The 14,210-nt window shown below is 46.7% G+C and overlaps 1 protein-coding gene across 1 annotated transcript in view; it reads right to left on the reverse strand.

The window, feature by feature from the left end:
* The window catches only part of GRIK4 (glutamate ionotropic receptor kainate type subunit 4), a 207,757-nt gene that overhangs the window by 73,455 nt on the left and 120,092 nt on the right, over positions 1 to 14,210 (reverse strand). The window contains exon 3 of the mRNA XM_031506858.2: positions 5,614 to 5,778. Within this exon, the coding sequence (XP_031362718.2) occupies positions 5,614 to 5,778 (165 nt within the window). The remainder of the gene's footprint in view (positions 1 to 5,613; positions 5,779 to 14,210) is intronic.

Here is a 14,210-nt window from a genome sequence, read left to right on the forward strand (position 1 = left end):
TCAAAGGAATTCTAGAATTATAGAATTCAGGGTCTCAAGAGTGCTGGACATTGAGGTGGCATCACCTCAAGAACCTCTTCAGCATGGGCACCACTGACCATCCTGGATCTGGGCACAGGGACCCTCCTTTTGTACACCAGGGCAGTGTCCAGCCATTTCCATGAGTGCATCTGGGAATTAAGCCCAGGTTTGGACACTTGTGACCCAGCAAGATGTTTTTTAAAGGCAGGCAGAACTGCAAACTTGTTTTTGAACATGAAAAAGCACAACAAATGAGTAGCTCTTGATGATAAATGTATGCACATCCCCTCAGACATGGTCAGAGTGTCTTTTGCTTCTTGAGATCCCAAAGCACCTGGAAAACATTTCCATGAATCCTCCCCTCTTCAAAGCAGGGCTGAAAGCTCCCTCCAGAAAGAGGATCCACCCCCGGGGCAGAATCATCTCGTTCAGAGCACACAGATACCTGAGCAGGGTTTCAAACAGAATGTAAAGAAGATTCCTGGTTATAATTCAAAACAAACCAGCAGGGAAAGTGTGGGAACACCTCAGGAGCTCCCTGATTGAAAAATACACCCGAGATCTCCAGAGACAGGGACTGGTGATGGGATTCTCAGAGAGAAAACACCAAGAGCATAAAGAAAAGGGGGTTTAAGATGCTCCTGGAACATCCCTTGTGCTTCCTGACAGGAACCTGCCACCAGAGAGGTCTGGAGAGGTTTGGGATGCCCTGGAAGTGTCCAAGGCCAGGCTGGACAGGGCTTGGAGCAAGCTGGGATAGTGGAAAACGTCCCTGCATGTCGGAATCTGAGGTATTGATGATTTCAAGATTGTAAAAAGTCTCTTTCTGCCTCGCTGCCAAAGCAGAAGCCATAATTGGTCTGTGCTGGTTTCCAGGTTGTTTATTCTGTTTATCTCTCACATGTTCTGCTGCCCTGCCCAGCTCTGTCCTGCAGGGCAGCGTGTGGGGCTCTGCCCTCAGTGGGATGTGACAAACATTCAATACCAGAAACTCCCTGGGCTGCATTTACAAGAACGTGCCAATATCTGTCACCTACGTTGGACAGTGTGTCCCCAGGCTGAACCAACAGAAAAATGCCAACACCACAGTGAGACATGGAGGGCATGAAGAAGGAGAAAAAGGACAAGGCACACCCAATTTCCTCCATCTTGTCCCCTTTGGACCCCTCATCTAGAATCCTAAAATTTTACTTTTGCACCTGTGCCACACTTAATTATTACTGATATCAAACACTCAGAGCTGGTAATTGATCCTGTAAGATTGAAAACTCTTTTCCATGGGCAGAGATCACAGCCAGTGTCTCTGGGGGCTCTGTCCAGGGGGGTTCCTGACCCTGCCAGGGTCCCAGGGCAGCCAGAGGGAAGCCCTGGATTCCCACACCTCCACATGGCAAGGCGTGGATCAAAATGATCCTTAAGGTCCCTTCCAACCCCAACCATTCCATGATTCCCTAAAAACCAGAGCAGGCTGAAATCCCCCAGAACAGAGGGACAGGTCAAAACAAGGCGTTTGGAGCCAACAGCACCGAAAGGAGCCTTTGGAAGGGCACTTTGAAATATCCGTGTGGATAAATGAAAATCTCCAATTCTCCAGCTGCTGCCTGACCTGCCCGGGTATGTTTGGATTCACAACAAAGAGGAGCTTAAAAGGCTGAGCAGGCCAGAGGGGACAGGGGGACAAGTAGGGAAATCTGTCCTGCCCAGACATCAAAAGGAACGAGGAGGTTTAGATAAAGACATGATTAAACAAGTCATTTTGGAGCTGCACAAAAGGAGCTGGGACATCAAACACACAGAGAGAACAGGTTTTCCTTGAAACAGCAAAAAGAAAATAAGGCTCTGCTCACAACTTCTCATTGAAACCGCCTTAAAATCACACAGGAAGTGTCAAAGTTTGTGTTCATTCAGATCTAAAGCTGGAATAGCAAACCAGGCATGAATGTGATGGATTGACTGGGATTTTAACTGCTGGAGCAGCTCTGATTTTGGGGCTCTCTTACATTAAAACACCTGAGTCAGTCAGAAGGGGAAATGGGAGAAAAACAGCTCCAGAAAAAAAAAAAAAATTGAAAAAAAATTGATAATAAAAATAAAAAAGTAAAAAAAAAAAGAAATGAAATGAAATGAAATGAAATGAAATGAAATACAATAAAATGAAATTAAATGAAATGAAATGAAATAAAATAAAATAAAATAAAATAAAATAAAATATAAAATAAATATAAAATAAAATAGTAAAATAAAATAAAATAAAATAAAATAAAATAAAATAAAATAAAATAAAATAAAATTAAATAAAATTAAATTAAATTAAATTAAACAAAAGAATAACTCTGACTCCCCACATAAAAACCCTCATTCCCCAAAATTCTTCCTTTTCCTGTGTATGGAGTATGGAGTACGTGGTGTAATCCCAGCACTCCCAGATCTGCCAGCTAAGCATGGAGCTGTGATATTTAAGAATGAATCAGAGAGTGTGAAATGTGAGAACAGTATTAAACAGCTGTAAACAGCTTTGCAGTCACAGGTTAAAACATCTCAACAATTTTTATTAATATTGTATGTCATAACAAAAACCAGAAACGTATTGAAGCATTTGAAAGCCATGAAAGCCTTGAAATTTAAGTTCGGGGATCTGATTTTCCTCTGCCACCAGGATAAATCAAGAATAACATCAGTGACATTAATAGCAGAGCTATACAGAATCCAGATTATTCCTTTTCTAAGAAAAGCTTCCAGACATTTTTTCCCTGTGAAGAAAAGGCAAATAACACACTGAAAAATTCACCAAATTCAAGTCAATTTGCTCCAATTTCTACTCGAAAAATCCAAATAAAGAAAACAAATAAAATCACCCCAAGGTGAAAACTGGAAATGGGAGATGCCTCTTCCTCACTTGCTCTGTTTCCAGTTTCTCCCCAAACACAACATTTGCTGAAACCAACGATTTCTTGCTTAATATTTCATTCTCAGCCAATTAATATTCCAAGTGGAGAAACCTTCCAAGAGAAGAATCCCTGAGCAGTGTCACAGGCTGAAAATGAGGCAGAAATCCCTCTGGTGTTCCTTACAGCAGCTCTGGGGTCCCTGCAGTCGGGTCTGTTTCCCAAACAAAGTTACAGGCAGAAATGCTGCTGCAAGCAGGATATTTATGAGGAAGGAACAAAAATCGGGCTAAAAATGCCACTTTTGGATGCCCAGAGAAGCTGTGGCTGCCCTTGGATCCCTGGAAGTGTCCAAGGACAACTTGGAGTGGAGCTGGATGAGCTTTAAGATCCTTCCCAACCCACTCCAGTTTGGGATTCTCAGATTCCATGGCAATTCCCATCCTTTCTGCAAGGCCTGGCCAGATAAATTGGATCTTAATTGGTCTGGCCAGATAAATTAAGGCCAGGAAGAACATCTCTTCCCATGGGATGTTCCAATTCTGACAGGAAAAACATCCCTTGCATCGGAATAATTAGCTTTTATTCCGTTTCCTCCGATTGCCCATACAATCTGCCGTAACGCTGTGCCAGTTTTGGGGGTAAGAGTGGACAACAGAGATAGGGAAGAGCAGGAAAATGATTAAAAATTGAAGGATCCACAGCAGTGAAGTGCTGGGTGCAGGTCCCTGAGCTGGCTCAGTCTGGGCTCTATAAATAGAGCCCAGGTTCCTGCTGAGATCTCTTTATTAACTGCACACTTCTATAAATAGTGCAAACGCTCGTGCAGGAAATGAAGGAGCGATGTGCTGATCCCACAGCCCCCAAGAGCTGCTCTGCCAGCTCACCTGGAGATCCCTGAGCACTGCTGGGCAGAAAAGCCACCAAAACGCCAGGAAAAACCAGCCTGCCCCAAAGCACAACACTCTGACACACTTTTTTGGGGTTATCCTGCAGATCACACAGCCATGGAATGCAGAATCGTTAGGAAACAAGTCTGAAATCCATATTATTTAAAATGATTCCTCCAGCCTTCTTGAGTCAACTGGTAATAAAAAATTACAGCCCTCCCTTGAACTCTAAAGGTCGGCTTAAAAATGATTTTAAAAGGAGGATTTCCTATTCCAAAGGGTTTTCCCTCTTACAGGAAAAAAACTACCACAGATCTTTAGGGTTCCTTTCAAACTGTGGGACAGTGACCATCAATTTCTTTTTTATTCACCAGCACAGAACTGGCATGTTGGGCATCCAGAGGAACAACCCTAATAAAGAACAGCTTCACTCAGGGCCTTGAACGTGAGGTGGGAAATCTGCTGCTCTTTGGGAATTAGCTCTTCTTCATCCTCATGATTTCAAACATCACTTGAGCAACTTCACTTGGTGTAAATAAATCTGCTGCCAATCTCAGGCTCCAGGAAGAGCTGTCATGTTTGCTGACACACAGGATTCCAGTGGGTTTTAAAAACAACTTAATTGCACCCAACTTGCCCGAGAGTCTCTTGTTTGTTCACCATTAAGCTCTTGACAAAGAATCAGCATTACTCCTGTTTATTGACAGGCAGATTAAAGGAAATTATTTGTCCCAAGCCACTGAGTGGTGGCAAAGCTTATTGGGGGATCCTCTCAGTCCACGCCTGAGCTCACACCAGCACATTTCATTCATTTGAATGAACACTGCTCTGTGCAAGGAGCAGAGATCAGTTTTTTCTCTCTGCTCCCCTTTGATGCCACAAAATCACAAGTTCAGAGTGCCACATGCCTCTTGGGAGGAGAGTTGGGCTCTCTGGTGATGCCTCAGGTTTGGCTTTTCTATTTTTCAGGTTCTGTGCTGCTTCAGTGTGTGGGATTCACATGAGGGGATGCTGAGGTCTGCACAGAGCAGGGAGACAAAACAATTCCTGCTCCAGCTGGGCACCAAGGACAAATGATCCAAATTGCTCCTGTTGAGGCAGGGACAGGAATAATGAGACTCCAAGATCAGGGGACAAAGAATGAAAAACTTTATTAACAACTAGAGTTCCTCTTTTATAACCAGGATTGCTGAGGTGAAACATGATTGGTAAACATTTCACACCATTGGTGCACTATGAATAGCACACAGTGGTAGAACATATCTATAAACCACATGAACAGAAAGGGAGATAATAGATGGTTTACATTCCTCTCGGACTTCTTCCCAGGCTTACTCTGGCAAAAATCTCTCCTTTTCTCTCTGCCTGAACTGAGAATTTCCACACCAAATCTCAGGCCCAAGAGCACAAACAACTGAAGAGAGGGGCTGGAGAGAGAAAAACAAGCAGGATGGGACTGCCTGGGCTAAAGCTGGAATGGGACAATGAACTCCAAGGTGCCAATGGAGCAGAACTGATCCCAGGGAGAGCCCCCGGGAGCGCTCGTGCATTTTGGGACCATTTTGGTTCATTTTGTGTGCATTTGGGTTCATCTTGGGCTCATTTTGGGAGCATTTTGGTTCATCTTGGGTTCATTTTGGGCCATTTTGGTTCATCTTGGGTTCATTTTGGGACCATTTTGCTTCATCTTGGGTGCAGCTCTGGCTAGGCTCTTGTGCTGCCCAAGGTGGAACCATGGAGGAGATGCTTTTAATAAATCCCTGCTTTGTTCTTTAGCTCTGCCCAGCTCTGCCCAAGCATCTCTGGGTGGTACTCACTGGTCTCTGCTGTCTCGTACTCGCTGTCCCGCAGCAGCTCGAAGATGTCCACCTCCACCCTGGCCTTGCCCGCCCGCTCGGGCGCACGGTTGATGCGGTTCTTGGCCAGGGTGATGGAGAGCCTCTCCCCTCTGCTGCACTCCATGGGGTCATCCAGGATGGCAGCTGTGGGGGAAAAAGGTGTTGGCACAGGTTAGCTTTGGCATCTCCACTCCCCTCCCTGTCCCCGTGATGCCTCAAGTTTGAGCTTTCGTATTTCCCACCTTCTGTGCTGCATTTATAACTCTGAACTCCACAGAAAGTGTCAGCAGCTCTGCTCACAGCTCAGGCACACTGAACAATCCTGAACCAGCCCAGAACCAGCTCAGCACACAGAACAATCCTGAACCAGCCCAGAACCAGCTCAGCACACAGAACAATCCTAAACCAGCCCAGAACCAGCTCAGGCACACTGAACAATCCTGAACCAGCCCAGAACCAGCTCAGGCACACAGAACAATCCTGAACAAGCCCAGAACCAGCTCAGGCACACAGAACAATCCTGAACCAGCCCAGAACCAGCTCAGCACACAGAACAATCCTGAACAAGCCCAGAAACAGCTCAGGCACACAGAACAATCCTGAACCAGCCCAGAACCAGCTCAGCACACAGAACAATCCTTTTCCAGCCCAGAACCAGCTCAGGCACACAGAACAATCCTTTTCCAGCCCAGAACCAGCTCAGGCACACAGAACAATCCTTTTCCAGCCCAGAACCAGCTCAGCACACAGAACAATCCTGAACCAGCCCAGAACCAAGGACACCGCTGCAGCTTCAGCCCCAAAAATGCAAACAGCAGGAATGGAGGGGAGCAACCTGGGAGGGTGGGACTGCAGCACCTGGAGCTGGAATTGGACAATTAACCCGATGTGGAAATGGATCAACACTTATAAAAATGTGAAAATTTGTGACCTGGGGTACACCTCGGGTGGAGCCTGGGCCAGGATTCTGTACAGCCCAAGGTGCATGCTTTGAAAGCCTTTTAATAAATCCCTGCTTTAGTCCTTTACCTCTGTCTAACCTCTGTTTCAGGTAGCCTCTGAAGGCACCACCCACACTCCCTGATCCCTGCAGGAGCTCTGTTTGTGCTCCTGTCACCACCAGAGCTGGCACATCCCCCTTCCCACACGTGGCCTTTCCCGCTGCTTCTCCCACTCCCCAGGTCCTGCCAGACAGGTGGGTGGTGAAATCTCTGCAGAGAAATCTCTGTTTTACCTGCTGGAATGCCACAGCACAGCCACCCACACTGCCAGGCTCCCAGCACCCACTGCCACACAGGCTGGCTGCTCCCAGAGAGGCACATCCAGCTGCCCAACCCCAAAAAACCCAGACCCAGGTGCTGCCTCACATCCCAACAAAGGCAGAACGTCCCCAAAAACCCCGGGATGGTTCCTTTGTGGGAGCACTGATAGGATGCTGAGGAGCTGGAATATTTCAGGAAGCACCTGGGCAGCTGTGGGTGGGGAGGGACAAATATTTTTCAAACAGAACGCTCTTGGCTCTTGAACTCAGCTCCTGGGGCTGCCCACTCAGATCTGTGGCAGGCAGAGGAGGTGGGGAGGGGTATTACCTTTGTTTTCTGGAGGGAAGGTGAAAAGGATTCAGGGGTGGAGCATTCAGGCCAGAATTTCATGAGGAGCTGGCACCCCAGTGGGTTTATCCTTGCTAACAGGAGGGGTCCCCCCAAAAACTCAGCTTTTCCATTTTATCTGGGGCAAAGCAGTGCTGCTGCTTGCTCTGTGCATTAAAAAAGCACCAATTCTCATCTTTCCTCTTCCAAAAAACACCCCTCCACAGGGAGGTGTGCCCTTCAGGACTGCTCAGGCTCTGGATCAGGTGGAGGGGAGCAGAGCAGGGATTAGTGGGGCTCTGCTGGTTGGTGACAGGAAAAAAGGGAACTCCCTGGAGCAGCCAGAGTGCCTTGCTGGAGCTTTGGAGCCTGTCCCTGTCCTGTAGGAAGGAAAGAAGGAAAAGGGAAGGAAAGAAACTCCTCGTGCTGCAGCAGGTTTGGGTTTGGTTATATTTTTTTTTTTTTTTTTTTTTTTTTTGGTAAGGAAAAGCATAAATAAGCTGGGAAGTAAAATAAAGCCCATCAGGGAGATCTCTGAGTGTATATGATGTGCCTAAGAGCAGGGCACAAAGGACAGAGAGATTTGGAAGGCAGAGCTGGCTGGGATCAGAGCAGCACAGGGATGTTGAGCTGGAGGTGGGACTGAGGACCCACAGAAGGATCTGGGCTGTGCCTCAAGGTCTTCATTGCTCCCATCACCCTTCCCTGCCACCACAGAGTCCCCAGCACAGCCCAGAAACCCTGTCTGGAGCCCAGGCTCCTTTTCTTTGTCTTTCCTACCCCTAAGACTTTGGCCCAGCCCCAAAACTCAAAGCACAGCCTGATTTCAACCCCCAGCTCTCAGGGCTCTTTTCCCAGCCTTGCCCTGCTCATCCCAGTGGGATCTTCTCTCTCCTGAGCATCTCCATGTCCCAGCCCCGTCCTAACCCAGCAGTGCAAGCCCAAAGCTGCTCCACACCAGCCTTGTCAGAATCTGAGGTATTGATGATTCTGAGATTGCAAAAGTCTCTGTCTGTCAGCCCCCTGCCAAAGCAGAAGCCATAATTGGTCTGTGCTGGTTTCCAGGTTGTTTATTCTGTTGATCTCTCACATGTTCTGCTGCCCTGCCCAGCTCTGTCCTGCAGGGCAGCGTGTGGGGCTCTGCCCTCAGTGGGATGTGACAAACATTCAATACCAGAAACTACCTGGGCTGCATTTACAAGAACGTGCCAATATCTGTCACCTACGTTGGACAGTGTGTCCCCAGCCTGAACCAACAGAAAAATGCCAACACCACAGTGAGACATGGAGGGCATGAAGAAGGAGAAAAAGGACAAGACACACCCAATTTCCTCCATCCTGTCCCCTTTGGACCCCTCATCTAGAATCCTAAAATTTTACTTTTGCACCCGTGCCACACTTAATTATTACTGATATCAAACACTCAGAGCTGGTAATTGATCCTGTAAGATTGAAAACTCTTTTCCATGGACAGAGATCACAGCCAGTGTCTCTGGGGGCTCTGTCCAGGGGGGTTCCTGACCCTGCCAGGGTCCCAGACCTGCCAGGGCAGCCAGAGGGAAGCCCTGGATTCCCACACAGCCTGAATGACTTCATATCCTGATAATACTCAACAATTCATTCTTTTCCTCTCTTTTCCCAGTTTTATGGGAGTTAAATTGACTTCATCTTAATCTCATTATGCCACCAAAAGGGGTTGTGCTTTCCTCCAAGGCCTGCCAGGGAAGGGTAAATCCATGTGCTGAGCCTGATGAACATCACCAAATGCAGCTCCTGCTCAGGTGCTGACTCTGTGAAATTAAAGATCAGCAGTGGGGGAGTGGACGTCAGCATTCTCAGATTCATTAGTTTCTAATTTAAAGCTTCAAAATCACTAAATTATGGGATGTTTTCAAGTATTTTCATAACTGGCATCTTTCAAACAAAATCCACTTCCACTAATATACAGTTAAACGATTTTTAAGTATAAAAATAGTCAAAACCAAAGCATTTTGAATAGCTCCTCTAGCCAGCTAAGCAAAAAAAGTTTGCACACAGCTTTTTAAAATTTCTTTTCAGGGTGGGATTTTCTATTTGCATTTTTGAGAATCTTGAAAACTTTCCTGAAGGTAGGAAAGGGAAAGGGAAAGGGAAAGGGAAAGGGAAAGGGAAAGGGAAAGGGAAAGAAACCCAAAATAACAACAGCAAACTATTTTACCTACTCAGCTGTGACTGAATTTTAATTTTGGGAGCAAATACAAGAGGAAGGGGAAAGTGCAGGTTTTGGAAAGAAAGGAATTCAGATGGAGAGCTGGATCCAGAAGTGGCAGCAGCAGTTCCAGAACCCAGATCAAATACCAGAAGAGTTTCCAGTCTCCCTGTGGGATTTAGGAAACCAGAAAAATGTCCTCATTTTGGGAGACTGGTTACTTTAACTAAATATTAAACCAGCCCCCAGGACTAGGGAGGTAATGAGGCTGAACTAATCTTTATTTATTAAAGCTGGATGATGAAAAAAGGTCATTTAATGTTTAAAAAAGGTTGGTTTTAAAGCTTCATGGCTCGGGACACTGTGCCAAAGCTCATCTAATAGTGGCATCATTAAGTATGAACGAAAACTTTTACAGAAATTCCCTTTCATCTCCTCCTGTCTATTAAACAGGGGAAGATGCATCAAGTAAATCTTTAATCCTGAAGACTTACAGCAAAGTCTTTGAACTTCGTTGCCCTCAAAAATCATTTCTATCTTCCCCATCGTGATAAATGTCACCAGTCTAGACTGCTTCTCCATGAATGATGAGAAAAATATTGCAGAGGGAGCCAGGAGCACCTGGATCTGCAGTGCCTGGCTCAGGGCTGCTCAGGAATTCCCAGGCACTGAGTGAAGCCAGCCAGGGCTGAGCTTTCCTCAGGAAGAACATCTCTTCCCATGGGATGTTCCAGTTCTGGCAGGAAAAACATCCCTTGTATCGGAATAATTAGCTTTTTATTCCATTTACTTTGATTTCCCATACAATCAACACAAAATCCATGCTCCAGAAGTGCCAAACCAGAGTTTAACCCTTTGGAATAGCTGGGTAATAATCAATCAAGGTTCAAGCAATAAGTGACTTCCAGTGCAAATCTCCATCAGAAACACATTTCAAAGGCAACGCTCAAAGTTAATGATTTAACAGCAAGAAACAGGAAAAATAAAGGTATAATTTGGAGCCAAAGAAATGCAAGGGGATGGGATGGCACCTTCTGAGAAAAGCAGATTTTAGTGACTGTCCTGCAGGGATTTGTCAGCCCTTGGGGATGGGGGTGAGGAGGAACTGGCGCTCTCTGGTGAGGCAGGAGCTGGGAAAAGAGGAATTGGATCTCTCTGCTGAGCCAGGAGCTGAGGAAAGAGGAATTGGAGCTCTCTGGTGAGCCAGGAGCTGGGAAAAGAGGAATTGGATCTCTCTGCTGAGGCAGGAGCTGGGAAAAGAGGAATTGGAGCTCTCTGGTGAGGCAGGAGCTGGGAAAAGAGGAATTGGATCTCTCTGCTGAGGCAGGAGCTGGGAAAAGAGGAATTGGAGCTCTCTGGTGAGGCAGGAGCTGGGACAAGAGGAATTGGAGCTCTCTGCTGAGACAGGAACCTGGGTAAAGAGGAATTGGATCTCACTGGTGAGGCAGGAGCTGAGGAAAGAGGAGTTGGTGCTTTCTGCTGAAGCAGGAACTGGGAAAAGAGGAATTGGAGCTCTCTGGTGAGGCAGGAGCTGGGAAAAGAGGAATTGGTGCTCTCTGTTGAGCCAGGAACTGGGAAAAGAGGAGTTGGTGCTTTCTGCTGAAGCAGGAACTGGGAAAAGAAGAATTGGTGCTCTCTGGTAAGGCAGAAGCTGGGAAAAAAGGAATTGGTGCTCTCTGTTGAGCCAGGAACTGCACAAGGACGAATTGGATCTCTCTGCTGAGGCAAGAACTGAGAAACGAGGAACTGGATCTCTCTGCTGAGGCAGGAGCTGCACAAGGAGGAACTGGATCTCTCTGCTGAGGCAGGAGCTGCACAAGGAGGAACTGGATCTCTCTGCTGAGGCAGGAGCTGCACAAGGAGCTCCCCGTGGTTCCCCAAGCCCAGGCAGGACGGGTCCATGTGCCCACAGCCCTTCCAGCCCTGGGCACAGCCAGCTGTGGCTGCAGATGCTCAGCCCCTCTGCCTCTCCCAGGGGGAGGAAGGCCATCCATCTCCCACCCCTCTCAGCTCAGCTGTGCCCCTCTGTGCCGAAGCACGAGGCAGGCAGGGCTGCCCCTGTCCCAAGCTGGGGGGGACACAGCCACCATCTGAGCCAGCGCCCAGCCAGAGCTGGAATTCAATCCTCAGCTGGCTGCAGGCAGGGCTGGGAGCAGAAAGGCTCCATCCTGCATCCCCCAGGGCCCCGTGGCTCCCTGCCCCAGCCAGGCTCCCAACATACGCACTCTGACAGGCTGAGCCCACTGCCAGCCAGCTCCAGCATCGCTCCCCAGCCCGTGATTCATCCCAAATCCAATGAATCCACATTTTTATAACAATAACAGGGAACAGATGCCACTGCGAGGATTACACACAGCCACAACAAACTGTGTGCAGCCGACCTTTCCCTATTCAGGGCTTATTTTTTTTTTATTATTTACATTTTCTCAGATGCTTTTTATACCTTTGAAATGGAAAGTCATACTCAGAAATGGGATTTCCATCTCAAGGCATCTCTTGAAAAATGTAGATTTAACACAGCACTGGCTTGGTAAACAGGATATTTCACTGTTCATAACCTGTCCCTCCAAGTGAAAAACACATAAAGGTACCTGTAATATTTCCTAAATGTCCCAAGTGACAGGTTAAGATCACACCTACAACCTCTTCTGATTTATGCTGCAAACACAACCACTGAATCACTGAGGTTGGAAAAGACCTCCGGGATTATTAAATCCAAACTGTGCCTGATCCCCACCAGAGCTCTGAGTGCCACATCCAGTCCTTCCCTCCAGGACTGGGTGCTCCAAACCTCCCTGGGCAGCCCCTTCCAATATTTTATAACCCTTTCCATGGGGAAATTCCTGCTGATTCCACCCTGAGCCTCCCCTGGCCCAGCCTGAGGCCATTCCCTCTCTTCCTGATAGTAAAAGGGTTTTCAAATCGTGGGGATTTAGGGTTAACAGGAAAAATAAGCTTAGTAGGCCCTGGAAAAATAAACACCCTAAGCACATGAAGAACCTGTACTTGCTAGAACTGCACCTGTGTAGCTAGTACATGTTAAATTATATAATTGTTAGATGTGATGATTGTTTAGTAATTAAATACAATTACTGTTTAATCATAAGAATAATCATTAGAAACTGTGGTCAGGGACCTAAGGAAGATCACGAGAAACTCATGTCAATGTATACAATAGAACAATATAAGTTTAATAATTAATATGTACGTTATATAAGGATAGAATATAAAATACGTTCAGTTCAAAAGCCGTGTCGGAGTCAGATTTGGGTCTGTACCCCTGATTCCCAGAGCTCTCAATAAAAGCACCTGCAGATAATCATATCCTGTGATTCTGTGTGTGCCTGAATGCTGACATCTGGAGTGTCCCTGTTCCTGGCTGTCCCCTCCTGCCAGGAGCTCTGCAGAGCCACAAGGTCCCCCCTGATCCCCCTTTTCTCCAGGCTCAGCCCCTTCCCAGCTCCCTCAGCCCCTCCAGCCCCTGATCCCATGAGGAGCCCAGAACTGGACACAGAATTCCAGGTGGCTCCTCACTTCCCCGCTCCTGCTGGCCACGCCAATCCCTCTAGGTCTCAGATTCAGTCAAAGAGAAAACGGGAAATTTCTAACCAGGCAGAAGCCTGAGAAAAGAATGTAAATAAGTTCTTTATCTCTCTTATTATTTACATTGTTTATAGTTAAGTTTTGCTACTGTACATCATTCACTGCACACCAATGGATGAGATGTTTTCATTTCAGGACCAATGGAGTTGGTCTGCACGAATCTCTGTATGAAAGAGTGATGTATTTTGAAATAAATCAGTTCTACTCTCACACCTTCTGAAGTGGAGTCATTTAATTCCCATCCTGCCTCAACAGCCTCAATTCCCTAGTCCTCAAACCCTCTATGCCCCCTTTATCAAATTCCCAGCTGGAATCCCAGTTCAGTCGCCCAGAAGATGCCACTGGAGCCAACCAATCCTCTCTCTGCAAACCAGGAAACCCAAAAGAGCTCCAGGAAAACATTTCATTCTTCAAACACCCGTGCCCTGCTGAGGAACATCAGGAGACGCCCCAGGGATCTCCACATCTCCCCATCCTCCTGAACTCCAAACCCACGAGGCTGCAGGGTCAGGTGATTAAAAAATGTTGCCAAAATTGCCCTTTTTTTGTGCTTTTCTGCTCTGCTGAATAAGGTATCAACCCTCCAGGCTGTCAGTAGAGTAAAGGAGAAGAAATTTGCACAGTTCCTCATTACAGAGCTGTCAAGTGGAGCTCCAGTGGAGAAACAGGTGGGATTGTATTTCCATTATAATCTCTGAAGTGCTGCTTAAAAATAAAATAAAAAGGCGTCAACATGCTATTACTCTGCGAGGAAAGAGCACCTCATCAAGGGAAAAAGAAGATCTGAAAACATAAAATCCCCTTCACAAAGAGGCTTGATAATGTTTGTCTGGTCAGGGTAGCAGAGGGCTATTTATTGCTCTTGGCCAGCATTGGAAATCTGCATTTAAATGGAGCTTCCCTCTCATTCCTGCTATCCTGAGAGAGCAAATTCAGGGGAGATGTGATAAAAACAGCTGAGGGCTTTAGTTCCTGCTGCTTGAAACACAATCTCTCTTTTATCTTCTTTAATAAGTGCTTTGTGTTCATAAAATCAGAATTACACTCTCTGAGAGCTGGGGTTTCCAGAGAAATGGAGCAGGAAGGTGGTGATCTGTCCATCACGCTGGGATGCAAAGCCTCAGTGGGACCATCCCTGGATCCCAGCAACCATCATCCCTCTGGGCAGGCAGGTAAAAACCCTCCAGGCTCCTCAT

The sequence above is a fragment of the Lonchura striata genome, chromosome 23 (genome assembly GCF_046129695.1).
Source record: "Lonchura striata isolate bLonStr1 chromosome 23, bLonStr1.mat, whole genome shotgun sequence".
Classification (NCBI taxonomy): Eukaryota; Metazoa; Chordata; class Aves; order Passeriformes; family Estrildidae; genus Lonchura; species Lonchura striata.